Source organism: Myotis nattereri (genome assembly GCF_964212035.1).
Source record: "Myotis nattereri genome assembly, chromosome: 14".
NCBI lineage: Eukaryota > Metazoa > Chordata > Mammalia > Chiroptera > Vespertilionidae > Myotis > Myotis nattereri.
Genome location: NC_138089.1, coordinates 53,959,948 through 53,976,258, shown reverse-complemented (window position 1 = coordinate 53,976,258; position 16,311 = coordinate 53,959,948). Strand labels below are relative to the sequence as shown.

The 16,311-nt window shown below is 53.1% G+C and overlaps 1 protein-coding gene across 5 annotated transcripts in view; it reads right to left on the bottom strand.

Annotated features, from left to right (window-relative positions):
* Positions 1-716: 716 nt before the first annotated feature.
* Positions 717-16,311, bottom strand: part of CTDSPL (CTD small phosphatase like) — a gene marked incomplete at its 5' end in the record, with an annotated part of 104,221 nt that continues 88,626 nt past the window's right edge. For 3 of the 5 annotated variants that reach the window (XM_081105876.1, XM_081105875.1, XM_081105879.1), the window contains 4 exons: positions 1,566-1,947; positions 5,725-5,910; positions 10,587-10,679; positions 14,114-14,170. In XM_081105876.1, the coding sequence (XP_080962002.1) occupies positions 1,822-1,947; positions 5,725-5,910; positions 10,587-10,679; positions 14,114-14,170 (462 nt within the window). In that variant the 3' untranslated portion in view covers positions 1,566-1,821. Of the gene's footprint in view, positions 886-1,565; positions 1,948-5,724; positions 5,911-10,586; positions 10,680-14,113; positions 14,171-14,249; positions 14,314-16,311 lie in introns of those variants that run through there. The other 2 variants (XM_081105878.1, XM_081105877.1) reach the window with 2 other exon arrangements.

The window sequence follows — 16,311 nt, the reverse complement described above, 5'->3', positions numbered from 1 at the left end:
CCTAGCAAGGAGTTGTTTCTCTTTTAACCGGCATGTGGATTCCTGGCTTCGGAACACTCGGGATGTTGGGAGACCCGGTTACCCCCGAATACTTACTTCTGAAAGCCGGGCAGGCCACAGACCAATGTGCCGTCGGGAGGACGCGATTGGCAGCTGGACTCCTTATTTTGTGAATGGCAGCAAAAAAGAAATTTCACTCTGACACCCCATGTCCAGTCTTGTTGGTGCCGGTCGTCGCCCCCACCAGAACCCTGGCGGAGGCCCAACCCACAGAGAGGACAGGACTAAGGCACCGGTGCCGACGCGCCAGGGTTGTTTGTAAATGATGCGTCAGAGCCATGCTTTACAGACCTGTTGTCGAACAAGGAACATGGCACTGCTGGAAACATCTCACTGGGAAAGGCTGCGAAGGGAGCCCCGGCGTGAGGAGGGAGCCCTCCTCTCCCCGACTCAGGACAGTGAGCCCCACATCTAGACAGGCTTCCCCAACCCCCGGCTCAGAGATAGGCTGTGCTTCAGGAGAGAAGACAGCAGCATGCTGGGTGGCTGAGGCCACGGGTTCCCAAGAGAGAGCAGGCAGCCTATCACAGGGCCGGATGCGGACTGCAGTTATAAGGAATGAGCACCGCCCTGGGGTGGCGTGCTGCCCCCACTCTGTACCCTTCTGAGTTCCCATGGCCGGTGCCAGGGGAGGGGTGAGGGGGTGCAGCCTGCCTCGGGGCGGGACACCGGCTCCTGAGCCTGTGGAGTGTGCAGCGTCGCAGTGAGCGGAGTCTGAGCATAGGCACAGTGGCAAAGAACAGTGCAACAGCCGCTGGTCAATTCCATTTGGTGGCAGCGCGGTAGCAGCAAAGAACATTCCCCAACAGCTCCATGTGTATCCAGCTTTTGGAAAGGGAAGATTTAAAAACCAATAAACGGATTTCTTTCTTTCTTAGATGCAAGGGTTTGAGATTTTTGGGGGGAACTGCTCTACCCCAAACAACAACACCAAACACCAAACACAAAGCACACGGAAGTATGGCAGTCGTGTGACAGCAGGAGTGGCACGATGCCCCCTTTTCAAGGGAAAAATGTGACCCCCCAAGACCCATCTGTCACCATCCAAAATCATCATCATATAAAAGAATCCACTGCGCCCCACAGTGTGGGGCCACACGATTGCAGACACATCCCAAACGGGGGCAGCCGTGAACGGAGACGCTGACACGTCACACGAACTCCCACCAGGAGCCTGGCCCTGCCACCGGCTGGGAGGCAGCCTCCCGGACTCACTCCCATACCTCGTCACCCGCTCCCCCCCAGGTTCTAGAAAATTGTCCTCTTTATCTTGTTAGAGAATCTGAGATAATAAAAGACTAAAAGATGTCTGGAAATATGCTGTATAGAAAAATTAACTCTCAGCTTAAAATAACATTCAAAAAGGCACTTCATCCTCGAGGAAGGAGATTCTGAGTTGGTCAGCTGCTCCGAGCTGGGGTAGAAGGAGGCAGGTTGTCTGCGGGGAAGGGAAGACAGTTGAAAGGAAGTCTGAGAGATATCAAGCTTTTTTTTTTTTCTTTTTTCCTCCTTTTTTCCCTTTTTGGTATGTTTTAAGAAAAGCAAATCCAGTAAAATGCATGTCCCTTTAGGAAATTTGTTAAAAGAGTTCATTTTAAAATAGTTGTTTCTGTTTTTTAAAAATAAAACAGGTAGGTATGGCCACATTCACCCCGTGGCCTGGAGCACGGCGTGTCCTCACTTCGGCTCCCGGGGAGCGGAGGCCGGGCAGGTCCCCAGGGCTGGGGTCCGAGTGCACAGGGGAGCGGGCGGCGGCCGGGGCTACCTATTGCAGAGCCTGTGCAGCATGCTGTACACGTCGTCCTCGCGGCTCAGGCCCTCGAAGAACGGGATGAGGTCCAGCAGCTCCGTGTCCGTCATGTCATCGAACCAGGACTGCACAGGCACCTGGAAGACAGGGCGCGGGGGGGCAGCAGGCCTGCACCGGGGCTGGCGGCTCCCAGCCTGACCGGGTGCCCGTTTTCTTACGAACATGCTCTTTGGTAAGGAGGCCAGGTATCTCGCCTTCACCACCACCATCATCGTACCTGGCTGGGGGCCCTGGCCGGGGAAGGCGGGTCACGGGACCCAGCTCGCACACTGTGGCCTGTTTTGTTTTTCTGCCGCGGAAAGGGCGGCCGGAGCGCAGAATATGTGAGAACTAGCCTTGCTACTGGCTACTCTTTCCATCAAGCCGACTCCTTGTACCTCAGAGCTAAGTGAGTATAATGTTGGTGACATAATCACACAGAGAATTGTTTCCAGTAATTTCAAAAGGTAGTGTTGTCTACAGTTCTCCCCCAAACCCTGGATGGATCCAATTGTCTTATTATTAGCAATGACATTAGTACTGCTCTTTTGAAATTATTAGGGCTATACTATAAAATAAAGACAATATTAATGATGTTAGTATCTTTAGAAATGAAGAGTTTTAGCTTAAGAGGAGACAGATACAAAAACAACAACAAAAAGAAATGAAGTAAAAACACTGGGAAAAACCCAGGTGAAATTTATGATTTACTTTGCACTTCAAAAATATGTATATTTTAGCTCTGTCCAGTAGAAAGGGCTGGAAGCAAAGGACATTCCAGTAACAATGAGAACTCCCGCCCCCCCCCTCCCCCATTGTGGTCTCCAAATACCCTCTCCACTAACAGGAACCAGGCTCCAGAGAAAAGTGGCTGATTTCAAGGCTGAAGGCAGAAATGGATAAGATGAGTCCGGAACATCCTGTTGTACCAGAAAGTAGGAAGCTATCAAAGACTATTGTTACTTGAAGAGGCGTCTATCGGCCAAAGCTGAATATGTAAGCATACCAAAGAGTGATAAATGGATTAAACTGTAACAATAAAAAAATCTACGAGTTCATGATGGTACCAACAACAACAAAACATCATTGACCACCTTTGGAAGTTGCTAGAGCTCCAACTCATTATTATGAAACAGTATACTTACAGGCAAAGAACCCAGATTTTAGCCTGCCTTCCCTATCCAAACATTCAAACTGAACTTGAGGGTACTTGCCGGGAGCCAGTCCATGCTTGTTGTTTCAAGGGACCTGGCATATATGGCATACTGTTCTTAATATGTTTGCTCACCTTCTTTGGCACTATGTGTTTTAACCAAGGTCTCTGAGAAAGGTTGTTTCCCCAGGTAGGGATTTTCCCTGAAGTCAGGGAGGGAATAAAACCTCTTAACTAAGTGCCAGGCGGGTAATTAATCACTTTAACTATGAACAATCATGCTTAAGCTACATAATCTTTACTCCCTGGAATGGAGATAAGAAACGCCCTAACCTTTGTAATAGAGATTGATAGGATTGAATCAACTGGTATAAATACAGATGTAACAAGACAGCAAGACTCAGAACTAAGAAGACAGAACCAGGAGGCACAGAACCTACACAGAACGTTCTCTAGAGACAGAAGAACTTCGCTGGAGAAAACATGGCAAAAGATCCTGGACAGAAACTGGCCTCAGAACCTAGAGACAGAACCTAGCGAGAGAACATGGCAAAAGATCCTGGACTGAACCTGACTGCAGAAATTGGCAAGAGAACCTGACTAGAACCTGGTGACTGAACCTGGCTTGAGAACCTGGACAGAACCTGGCTGGAGAACCTAGCGAGAGAACTTGGCTACTGAACCTGGCTGGAGAACCTAGCAAGAGACCATGGATACAAAACCTGGCTGGAGATCCTAAGCAGAACCTCTCTGGAGATCCAGACCAGAACTTGGCTGGAGATCCTGGCTAGGCTGCTGATCAACTGAACACTGCCTCCATGTCATTCCTTCTTCGCCGACTCCGTCTACGCCTTTGGGAACCCCTGGACCTGCTGGGGTTGGACCCCGGCAGGTACTGAAGTGGTCAATAGGGGCAAGTGTAATTAAAAAAAAAATTAGAATCCCAGCCAACAAATGCAGAGAGAATGATAAAGTGTAGAAATCACCATATTGCAATTCCTAATTAAGTAGTGGGTATAAGCAATGAGCAACGGCTGCTTATACTTTTAGGACAAAAGGTTGGTGGGGGATTTTAAAATGGACAACTGGACCCAAAGATCAATGTAAAATCTTTAAAAGTGGGACAACCTGAGATTCTATGTCTCCTGAGATGATACCACAAGGGCACACGATACCGCCTATGACATATTCTTGGGGTGGGGGGCGGAGAAGAGCCTGAGTTTAATTAAGAAGTAGTGATTTAACTTTGTGTTAAAGGAAATATACTGCCTGGCTGGCGTGGCTCAGTGGTTGAGCGTTGACCTGTGAACCAAGAGGTCACGGTTCGATTCCTGGTCAGGGCACATGCCTGGGTTGCTTGCAGCTCCGTCCCCAGTGTGGGGTGTGCAGGAGGCAGCCGATCAACAATTCTCTCTCATCGTTGATGTTTCTGTCTCTCTCTTTCCCTCTCCCTTCCTCTCTGAAATCATTAAAAATATATTAAGAAAGAAAAGATATCGGCTGCGAAAACATATCAAACACCACCATGAGGCTGCAATCGGGCAAATCCAGAATGTAGGAAATTTCTACGAGACAAGTAACCAGAATTTCCTCAACAAACAAAAGGCATGAAGACATTAAAGGGTGAGGGGAGACGTGTTGTAGTGGTTATGCAAGAATTAAGAGACCTATGAAGCAAATGTCTTGTTTGGATTCTGGTTCAGACCAAACCTAAGAAAGCATTTCACGATAAATGGACGTAGTCTGGACATTAGGTGGGAGAAACTGCTCGTTTTGTCAGATGTGATAACTGAACCGTGATCACATTAAAAAGTGATCCTTATCTGCTAGAGACATAAAATGAATTATGTTGAATTTGATTAACTCATTACAATGAACATGTTTAAATATAATGACTTTTGAAGGATGATTAAAAGGATGATTACACCCTAACTGAATCTGGTTTATAAGTGGAGCAGCCAAGCTCTGCCGAGTCTGAGAGGCCAGGCTGACCTCTCTTCCCTGGACACACAGGGCGGGAGGGGTCTTACTCTGAGAGTCGTGCTGCACCCAGTGAGTCCACGGGAGAGCTGCCACGCTCCGGGGAGTTTTCTGTAGGAAACGCTCCCATTGTACACGTTTTACACATCATTGCCAGGCAGTCAGCGTGGCAGCCCTGGGAGACCTTATTCAGGTGTTTTATTCACTCTTGTTTAGGAACTACTTCCGCTGAAGATGCCACCCAGGCCTTCTGAGTCTACAGGGGCCCTCAGTCCTGGGCAGCAGCCAGCTCCAGGAGGTCCATGACAGAGCCCTTCTCAGTAACTGTCCCAAAGATGCTACGATACAGGCTCACTGAGCACTTACCCATCGCAAAGCACCATGTTAAGTGCGTTGCATGTACTGCCACAATGAATCCTCCAATAATCCTATGAGATCAGCATTCCCATAATCCCCATGGAGGTTAAACAACGGGGTCAGTGTCATGCAGGGTCTCAGTGGCAGAGCTGGGATTTCACCAAGGAAAAGGCCAAGAGAGCTTGCGTGGGTGCTGGAAGGTACAGCCGTGCCAGCGGTGGTTAAGCATCGACCTCTGAATCAGGAGGTCACGGTTCGATTCCGGTCAGGGCACATGGCCAGGTTGCGGGCTCGATCAATAAAATACATCAAAAGTAAAAAAAAGAAGAGGAAACAAGACAGAGTTCAGATGGAGCCCTGCGCTCTTCCTCCGGGAGCCACTTACTGCGTTCTCAGGGTGGAAGATGTACGAGGCCGGGGAATTGTCCACGATGATCACTTTGCTCAGCTCCCGTCCCAGGCGACTCAGATCTTTCACGTAGTTCCCTCGATGGAAAACACAGGATTCCCTGAAGAGCCGGGCCCGGAACACACCCCAGCGGTCCAGCAGGTCAGCCACGGGGTCTGCATACTGGAAGGCAGGTGTTGCCGTGAAGGCTGGCGCCCGGGAGCCCAGCAGCCCTGACCTACCGCAGCCTTACTTTTCTCCAGAGGGATTTACACCCGCGTAAGTGTCAGGATCCTGGTTATTTCCTCCCTGTGTGTGAGACACCCTGGGTTCTCCCGTTTCTCTCACTTCTCGTATCCAATCCATCAGGAGTTCTTGTCCACCTCCCCGCCCCCCGCCCCTCTACCACAGGGGCCCGGCCCTCGCCCAGCCCTCGAATCCAGCCTGGGGTGGCCTCCTCTTCCCCTTGGCCTCCCTTCCGGCCACTCACTTGCAATAAGGCCTGCGCTCCTCACCGCCGCCCGTCAAGCCTGCAGCTGCGTGACTCCTGTGGCCTCTCCGCCCCACCCCGCATCCCGTGAGCCACAGTGGCTTTGAACACAGTGAGAACCAGGGCTCCCTCTGCCTGGAACTGTCTCTCCCCAGCTCTCTGCGTGAGCCCCTCCTGCACCCTCGTTTCTCAGGCCGTGGCGTCCCTCACCACCCGCCGAGGGTCCTCCTGCATCTTCCTTGCGGATACTGCTCCATTCCTCACAGAGCTTATCGCACATAAGATCGCTTTATTTTCTCTTTCCTGTCGTGTTCACCTTGCACCTTGCAGAGTGCCGACCCCATGGCGAGGGCTCGGTAAATACTAGTTTCAGCCATGAACAACGAATGAGCTGACATGTATGTATGTATGTATGTATGTATGTATTTTTGAGCTGACTTTTAATTGGGCTTGTGTGGCATGAAGCCACACTGCCCCCTAGAGGTGCTCTGGGCAACTGGTCTGCCCAGCCCCTGACTGTCTCAGAATGGGGCCCAGACACCCACTTCTATTCGCCAGGAGTTGATGGGAGGGAGTCTGAGCCCTGCCTGCAGCTGGGGATCACCCTGCCTGGCCCTCTCTCACGGCCTGGGCAGTTTTCCCCAACAGGCTGTGGAGAACAGTATGGAGTTTCCTCAAAAAACTAAAAATGGAACTTCCATTTGACCCAGTGATCCCACTCCTAGGAATATATCCCAAGAATCCAGAAACACCAATCAGAAAGGATATATGCATCCCTATGTTCATAGCAGCACAATCTGCAATAGCTAAGATCTGGAAACAGCCTAAGTGCCCATCAGCAGATGAGTGGATTAAAAAACTTTGGCATATCTACACAATGGAATACTATGCCGCAGTAAAAAGGAAGGAACTCCTACCATTTGCAACAGCATGGATGGAACTGGAGAGCATTATGCTAAGTGAAATAAGTCAGTCAGAGAAAGATAAATATCACATGATCTCACTCATTTGTGGAATATAATGAACAACATAAACTGATGAACAAAAACAGATTCAGAGACAGAGAAGCATTGATCAGATGCTCAAACCTCAGAGGGAAGGTAGGGGAGGGTGGGGGTAAGGGGAAGAGAGCAACCAAAGGACTTGTATGCATGCATATACGCATAAACGATGGACGCAGACAACAGGGGGTGAGGGTGAGGGCAAGACTGGGGGGATGAGGGGACAATGGAGGGATAAAGACACATTTGTAATACCTTAATCAATAAAAAGTTAAAAAAAATTAAAAACAAAACAAAAAAAAAAAAAAAGAAAAGAAATAAAGGGGTTGTCCCTGAGGGAAAATCTTCGTAATGGAGATATCTAAAAGACTGGGCCAGATGGAGGGGCTGGAGCTGGAGGCAAGAGTGGCAGCTCCACCCAATGTGAGGCCAGGCCTCGGCACCAGGCACCAGTGCGGGCACAGCCAGGTGTCATCAGGGGCCCAGCGACTGCCCCGGAGGCAGAGAGCAACCAAGGCTGGCGGTGCTGGGAAGGCCAGCAGGGAAGGCACGCAGCCCGAGTGCAGAGCAGGCAGCAGCTCCGAGGCCATGACCAGCCTCTCTGCAGGGACCTTGTGAGGGAGGCTGAGCCCAGGAGCAGGCTGCACTTCCTGCTGACCACTGGGGCGAGTGCTCAGGGCGCTGCAGCTTTCTGCCGGGAGGCAGCCAGGCACCACGTGGGCGGGTCTTAGGGAGCTCACTCTATGTGGAAAGGATGATGAACGTCCTCACAATCACTGGCACTGGTCACCGCATGCATCTCTCAAGGGCGTGTCCAGGCCTAGGGCCTCAGGCCTTGGAGATGGGCTGGGGGAGGTAAGCTTTCTGAGGCCTGGGCCTGCATCTCTAGCTCTCTGCCGTCGCCCAGGGCCTACTATCGTGCTGGGCATACAGTAGGTACTACGTAAATATTTGCTGGGGGACTGAGTGAGTGGAAGGGGACTGAGTGAGTGGAGGAAATGAAGATGAGGATGCAGACACGGAAGGGCCCTGCCAGTCAGCTCAGGGTTCCTGTTGGCCCCCGGGCAGTGGGCCAGGAGGTCACTGCACCAATGGTGCTGGCTGGGAGCCGAGTCCAGAGCCAAGCACTGGGGAGCGCCCACCTGTCGGCACAGCTTGGGCATCGGGGAGGAAAGGGGCTGGAAGGCCGAGCCAGGCTGGAGGAGCAGCGGGAGAAGGTGGAGAGACAGATGGAGGGACAGGTGGGAGCCGTCCAGGAAAAGGGACGGAACAAGGATGTGGAAGGGGGCGCTGGGGACAATGCCAAGGAGGAGCACTTTCAATTTTGCCAAAGAAAAAGCAGCCCTCCGTCCACTGGCACCGGGGCAATCTTCCTGTTCACTGCTTCTCTGGTTGTCACTTGGGGCCCCTCAGCACCCAGAGCACTGGCAGGAGAGCCTGTGGCACAGGCAGACTCCGTTTCATTCATTGGAAGCGTACACACTGGGAAGAAGACGTCTTCCCCGAGGCCACGTTCTCGGTTCAGCGCACAAGAGTAAGGCCCAGATCTTGGATTCTGGTTCTGCCGGCTCATGCGTTAAGGCCTGGCAATGAGCCTGCAGGAATGGTGTGCAGGTGAGGGTCTCTCTCACCTTGGCCAGGACAGAGAGATGGCCCAAACCAGGACCGTCCAGGCAGGCAAAGCAGCCCATCTGGGAACTTGGAGGCCGAGACCCCAGCCTGCAGAGAAGGGAGCCATCCGGGTACCGGACCTGGGGAGGCAGCTGCAGGTGAGTCCTCGGAGCAGATCTGAGGCCGGCGCACGGCTAACTTGGGCTCCACAAAGCTCGTCTTTGGGGCCACTCAGGGTCTCTGAGGTGCCCATGGAGACACTGGTGGTGCCACTAAGAAATGGATGGTGTTGCCCAGCCAGTGTCAGTGGTTGAGCATCAACCTATGAACCAGGAGGTCACAGTTCGATTCCCGGTCAGGGCACATGCCTGGGTTGCTGGCTTAACCCCCAGTAGGGGGCTTGCAGGAGGCAGCTGATCCAGGATTCTCTCTCTTCATTGATGTTTCTATCTCTCTCCCTCTTTCCCTTCCTCTCTCTGAGATCAGTAATGTATATATATATATATATATATATATATATATATATATACATATATATACATACATACACATACATACACACACACACACACATATGAATACACACATAATTTAAAAAAAAGAATGGCATTGGCCCCATCAGAGTCAAGGTTTGAGAGATGGCCACAAAAGGATCTTCTCTGAGGAGCGGGGGCCTGCCTGTCTGTCCCACAAGCACAGGCGCCTCAGCGCACCTGCTAAAGGGTAGACTAAACCGTATCCGGGTCCTGTGAACCTGATAATTCCCGTGAACGGTGGGAGAGGGCAAAGACAGCACCCTGTTGGCTCAGAGCCAGTGTAGACGCCAGGTCAGACTCATACCAAGCTACAGGGTCAAAACGTGCGAACCACTTGATCATCATTACAAGGATGACATCGAACAATGACACCGGGAGCACGAGCTGCGTGACAGTGCCCAGCGGAGCGTACGGAGCACAGCAGGTGCCCGTGAGTCCTTGTGAACATGAATCCAGCCCTTTACCTGCCTTACTTTGGTCCACCCCACGAGGCAGATGAAATGATCCCCGATGAATAGGAACTGAGGCAAGAAGAGAAGCAACTTGCCTGAGATCACGGTCCTCATTAGCGCAGTCAGAACCCTCACTGGGCCCAGGCATGCGGGTCAGTGGCTGGCACTGACCTCTCCCCCAGACCCGTGCAACTACCCGAGGGCACAGAGGCCTGAGCCTCTAGCACAGCGGTTCCCAACCTGTGGGTCGCGACCCCTTTGGCGGTCGAACGACCCTTCCACAGGGGTCGCCTAAGACCATCCTGCAGATCAGATATTTACATGACGATTCATAACAGTAGCAACATTCCAGTTATGAAGCAGCAACGAAAATAATTTTATGGTTGGGTCACAACAGGAGGAACTGTATTTAAAGGGCCGGAAGGTTGAGAACCACTGCCTAGCACATGGTTGCCAGCGAACAGGTGAGATGCAGACACCCTTCTGGGTGACGCGGGACATCTTTGTGATTTCCTGCTCGGTGGACAACCAGCTGCAGGCGGCTGCGCGCAGCCACTTGGCGGAGCGTTTGTTCCGAGTGCTCCCTGTCGCCATGGTAACCCAGAAGCCTTTCAGGCTGGCACAGTGCACGCACAGGGCCCGCATCCATCCCATCTGGGGTGGGAATGTGTCACCATAGAAACAGCTTCCCCCACCTTCCTGAAGGGCTGTTTGACAGACAGGGGTGGGGGTGGAGGGGCTGGGCGCTCGGGGCTGGGGCAGGACGCACCTTGGCCAGGCTGGCAGTGAAGAGAACGCACTCAAAGAGCTGGCCCATCCTCTGGAGGAACTCGTCCACGTGCGGTCGCTTCAGCACGTACACCTGCAACGGCAGGAAGCAGCCCGCGGCCTGAGAGCAGGCACCGGGGGTGGCCCGGGTCCGACCACCAGTGCAGGGAGGGTTCCTAAAATGACCCCTGGCCCCGCCTCCTGCCCGCGGGGTCTATGAGCCGGATGAAGACCCGGAATTTATGAGGGGCTCGTACTCTGGTGTGGCACTTCACGCCGGACACACACTCCGATTGGGCTCTGGGTTTGAGTCCAGCATCTATGCCCCCCCCCCCCGCCCCCCAAACCACAACGGAAGGCTGAGCAGGGTCCCGAGGGCCTGCGATTTTCAGACCCAGGGAATGGAAGGGCCGTGCCCTGTTCGTGAGAAACAAGTCATTCATTTCACTGTGTTTCTGGGCACACGCTCTGGGCGAGGCTGTGTGTGGACCCAGGCCGTGGCGGGGGGCATCCCTTGGAGGTCCAGGCCTAGCCCAGCAGGTCCTCCGATGGGAACGCCTCCCTCGTGGGCTTGGGGCGGCACCGTGGACACCACAAAGGGCCTGTGCTTGGGCTTGGAACAGAAATGAATGGTTCGGGGGATGTGAAGCAGCCACATCCCAGGCCCCAGACAGGAGCCATCAGGAGGGGCTGCCCCGCAGACGGGCAAAGCGTTTTCTAGAGGGGCGGGGCCCCGTGCTCCTGACTGAACAAATCCGAAGAAACGGAGATGGTCGGGAAGACAACGCTGGTGAGAAAGTTAGAGGAGGTAGGAGGAGGGGAGAACTAATTAAAACCTGAATAGATTCCAAGCGAAATTAGCCACGTCCCTAAAATAAATCAGACTTGTTAAAATTCAATTCAGTTTGTGTTCAGAGCCTTGGCTCTGTGCTCAGCCTGAAGCAGTTACAAAGATGAGTAACACCCAGGCCTGGCCCTTAAAGAGCGCACAGTCTAGAGCAGACACACACACAAAACAGACCAAAATAAGCATGCACAGCAAGAGTCACAGCAGAGGCGTACATTAAGGACAATCAACTGCCCTCGGAAGGGGAGGGAAGCATAGAAGCTAATGTTTAGCCTGGACCTTGAGGGATGAATAGGAGTTCACCAGGCCAATAAGGAAAAGCGAGCTTCCCAGCAGAGGAAACAGTAATAAGCTTGAGACCTGGACTGGAAATAGGTGGGGTGTCAGAGAACGGCCCGTGCCCTGCGTGACCAGCCCTCCAGCGACAACCATCGGAGAAGGGAGATGGGGGAGAGGAGAAGTGGCCCAAGACGAGGTGTGAGAGACAGGTGGGAGTGAGTATGCGGGGAGCAGGTTGGACATCCTACAAGAGGAGGAACAGAGGGGAGACGGGGGTTCTGTACCACACAGGAATTCTTTTTTTTTTTTTTTAATATTTTTATTGCTTTCAGAGAGGAAGGGAGAGGGAGAGGGAGATAGAAACATCAATGACGCGAGAGAATCATTGATCATCTGCCTCCTGCACGCCTCCTACTGGAGATGGAGCCTGCGACCCGGGAATGTCCCCCGGCTGGGAACTGAACCATGACCTCCTGGTTCATAGGTTGACACTCAACCACTGAGCCACCGTGGCTGGGGCACACAGGAATTCTACAGAGCCAGGACTTGGTGGGAAACTCGTGGCCGACTGAAAGAGTAAAGCGAGCATGGGTCTGTGGCCGAGGGCGCAGTGAGGGGCCAGGGGTCTGCGGAGCTGGGAGGCCGGGTGGGGGCTGAGGGCGGGGCCAGTGGCTGCAGCAGCTCCAGGTGCTCTCTTTGCCCAGGAGCCTCTTGGTGCAGGGAATGGCGTGGCCCGGGGTCCTCAGTCTCCCTGGGAATGCTGCTTGGAAAGCAAGCTTCGCTGCCAGCAAAGGGCAGGAGGCTGCTTTGGGAACTCTGGTGTTGGTGCCTCTGGCAGAGAGGCGGGTCCGGGCCCGGATGCCGGCGTCCAGGCCCGCGTCCCCGTGCAAGTAACCGAGAATAGGCCCATCGGGACCTGCACAGCCTATCCTGGATTACTTGAACGAGGCCACGGCCTCGCCAGGGCTTTGGTCCTCCTCCTGGCGCCTGCGGCTTCATTCCCTCAGGGCAGAGAGTGTTTGATCCCCCCGCCCCGTGCCCTGGGGTCTCAGAGAACAGTCTGGAGGGAGGCTGGGGGAGCTGGTCTGGCCACAGCAGGTCAGGCCCCAGAGGGTCACGCTCACAGTCACGAGGTATTAATGTCTCTCCTCATTCTTGCCATGCCAGTGGGCAGCCTCGCCTTTGCCTTCGGCTCATTACTTTGTAACATGAGCCAAGATAATAAGTGCAGCAGCCTTAACTGCTTCTCAGATGCTAAGTTAATTCAGGGGATGCTTTTGCAAATGTTAAATGCCCAAGGGCCTGCCGTTTTGGCTCCCCTGATGGCTTTTAAAAGCATGAAGTGTGGAGATGCTAGGGACAAAGCTGCCTTCTCCAGGCGCGGCTTCCTGGCAGGGCCTCCTGGCAGGCAGGAAAGGGACTGAAGTGTCAGGGGAAGAGTCTCATTTGAATTCTTTACGGTGTACTGCCCTTGAGACAACACGTTCTCTGGCTGAGTCCCGGTTTCCCCATCTGGACATGAGGTGGCCGGACCGGCTGATTTCCAGGGCCTTGGCAGTTCTGACACCCTCCACTCAAGGACCAGAGGCTACGGGCATTGCTAAGGAGACACATCCTGTGATGGGTCAAGCACCGGGAGAGAGAGTTCCCTTCCTGGGACGTGAACTATCTATCAGGCCAGAGACTCCACTTCAAGACCGCGGCGCGGACAGGAAGATAGATGGTCAGATCACCCCTGTGGGAACCCCCACAAAGGCCCTGCAGCCTTCAAAGCTACTTTTCCTGCAGTGTTTCCAATATGTTCATAAATGAAGTTATTCCTGGGGGAGCTTCATGCAGATAAGGAGGAAAAATCAGGACCAAGAGGCAAGCCAACGGACTAGGCTCTCTATGCAACGCCGCCCACGGATCCCAAACTCACACCCTTCTCCCTTTCTCTAAAGATTCCCTGGAGAACATGGTGCAGGAGCGACAAGATCAGGCTGGAGTGGCCGGCATGGGAAACGGACCCCCTTTCCTGAGAATCCACCGTAAGTGGCTGCTGTGCAGCCTTTTCCTGTCGCCTGCTAGGAGAGTAGCCGAAAGCAATTACACGAGGAAGTTAATTAGACCATCAAGCCAGACCAGCGGAGGGCACGGAAACCTCTAAACGCCTGCATCAAATCAAAGAACGATTTGAACCTGCAACCACATCTGATATTTATAATTTCCCTTACAACCTCAGGATACACATTTAAGAGTGAAAAGGAGAAGAGCAGGATACCGTTGTATTTACTTTACAAAGCTTGCTTCCTTTTGATTCAGTAATAAGATTATTACTGAAATGGGAAGTTAAAGTCCAGAAGAAATGTAATTACTAAAACATGCTCATCGAAATTCAGATTTTGGCTCTGATTTCTTACCTGATGTATCGTTCCATCGATTTCAACCGGAACAATAAAATCAGCGTTACTAATAGGCTAGAGAGAAAAGAAACCCTCGTTAATACGTCTCGAAGGGTGAAATAAAATGGAAAATTTTAGCGAGAAAAGCGCTTGCCTGGACCAATGTGTTTACTATTGGGAAAAACAGTTCAGAAGGATGTTGGAGCGCGCCTGGGTTCCTTAAAACAAGCACAAGCAGGAGAGCATATTATTATTTTTTCAGAATATCGTTACATTTTCAGCATCTCGGTCCAACCTCTTCATCACCTGCCTTTGCCTCAACCACTAAGTGGGGGGGCCCCTGGCTGGGGAATGGGGCTCAGGAGCTCAGCTCTGGTCTAAAGCCCAGATAACACGGAACCACCATTGGCCGCCAGGGGGAGGCGATGAGAGCCCAATGGTCCCAGAGGACAGTGCTACTTTGGGGGCAATAATTAACACTGGGCCCACGAGTGCCAGCTGCCCAGTGACGGGCAGGAGATGCTCAGCCCATGGACACGAAGCAGGGCCAGGGACTTGTGGGGGTGCAGTTAGAGGCCACACAGCACGAGCTGGGGCAGGCTCTCTCTGGACCCCAGTTCCTCCTCTCTTCCACAGCTGCTGTGACGCGTGTCCATGGCTCCCTCCAGTCCTGAGCACCAGGGAATTCAGGCCACCCTCGCAGGTTCTGGCCTAAGTCACACTCACAAACTGCGGGATATTTCAGATCAGGCTGCCCATGTTAATGCCATCTAACAGTCAACTATGATTCTTCAGCAGCGGACTCACAAAGAATCTAAACGGAACTCCACAAATCAGGTAGAAACGACTCCAGTGAACAGGCCCAGGAGAAGCATCAGGGTGCAACCCCTTGGGATGAGCAGGCAGGAGAGTCAGGGAGGGAAGGAGAAGGTGCGGGGTGGCCCCTGGGCAGGGGTTTGGGTACAGATTCTCTGGTCAGACTCTGACCCGGGGTCTGCCTTGAAGCCCATCACTGTACACATTCTCCTTTGCTGTGTAAACGGAAGAAACGCAGAAAATACAGCCACCACTAAGCACATCACTAACACGCTGTGAGCACCTGAGGCTTGAGATGACAGTTGATTCACTCCTATGGCTGGGAGGCCAAGGACGAGTTCACAACTGAAATAATTTCTCGACTAAGACAGGGAATCACGCTAAAAAGCAAAACGGGGCCGAGGGAAGCAGCTCTCACGAGGCATTAGATTGTGAAATCATATTCCACCGAGTATATTGAAAGAACAAAAACATCCCCAGCTCAGAGAGGGCACCCGCCCTTGATCCCGTCACGTGATGGTGTGTGTGGAGGAGGCCAGGGGCGCCAAGGCCAGGGTGCACAAGCGTATGTGCTGTACAAGTTCAAGGAGAGAGGCTCACAGCCTTTGAATTCTCAAAGGGCTCTGAAATGCCCAGAACATTAAAAAAACCCATACAATCAAGACTATTCTGCTTGCCAATGCAGGCAGGCCAGGCAAGAAGAAATGAGGAGATGCTGTCCACGTTCAGGGGCCTATGAATGCCCTGGGAGCGGGCCCTGGAGACACCAAGGGCTGCGAGCCCACCTGCAGAGCCAGGAGCTCAGCAACCTTGCGCGGTCTGGCCAGCGTTGCCTACCCTCCCAGAGCTGCTTGGGGGGCAGCTGTCTATGATGTGATGGCGACTGACCCCTGCCCTAAAGGGCTTCCCTCCCTCCAGAGGGACTTGAAGAAGGCCTGAGCAGCTTGCTCGTGGGGGGAGGGGACAAAAGGCTCCAGTGCCTTTCGGGGCTGAGCTGGGCCACAGGCCACTGCAGCCCCTGGTCCAGTCCTGGGAGGGCCCTCGAGGTGGTGGGTGGTACCACCTGCCCTAGCGGCCAGAGGGCCCTGTCTCACTGCTAAAGGCAAGTGTGGCCTCTCCTCCTCTCTCCCAAAGGACCCAAAGGTAAGCATCTGGCCCTGACCTGTCCAGGAAGGCCTGTGTTTAGTGAGAACAGGCGAAGGAAAAAGATGTTGGCACGAAGGCCTGCAGGCAGACTGATGGCTCTTCCGCTTCCCACACACCATCAAGGGACGCCTGGTTACGTGAGACACATGCCCCATCGTGGATGGGGCCTCCATGTGACGTAGGGGCGTCTCGGGATGCGCTGCACAGAGGAACGTGCTCTAACGGGCCAGCGATGCCAGAGACACCCCGAGGCA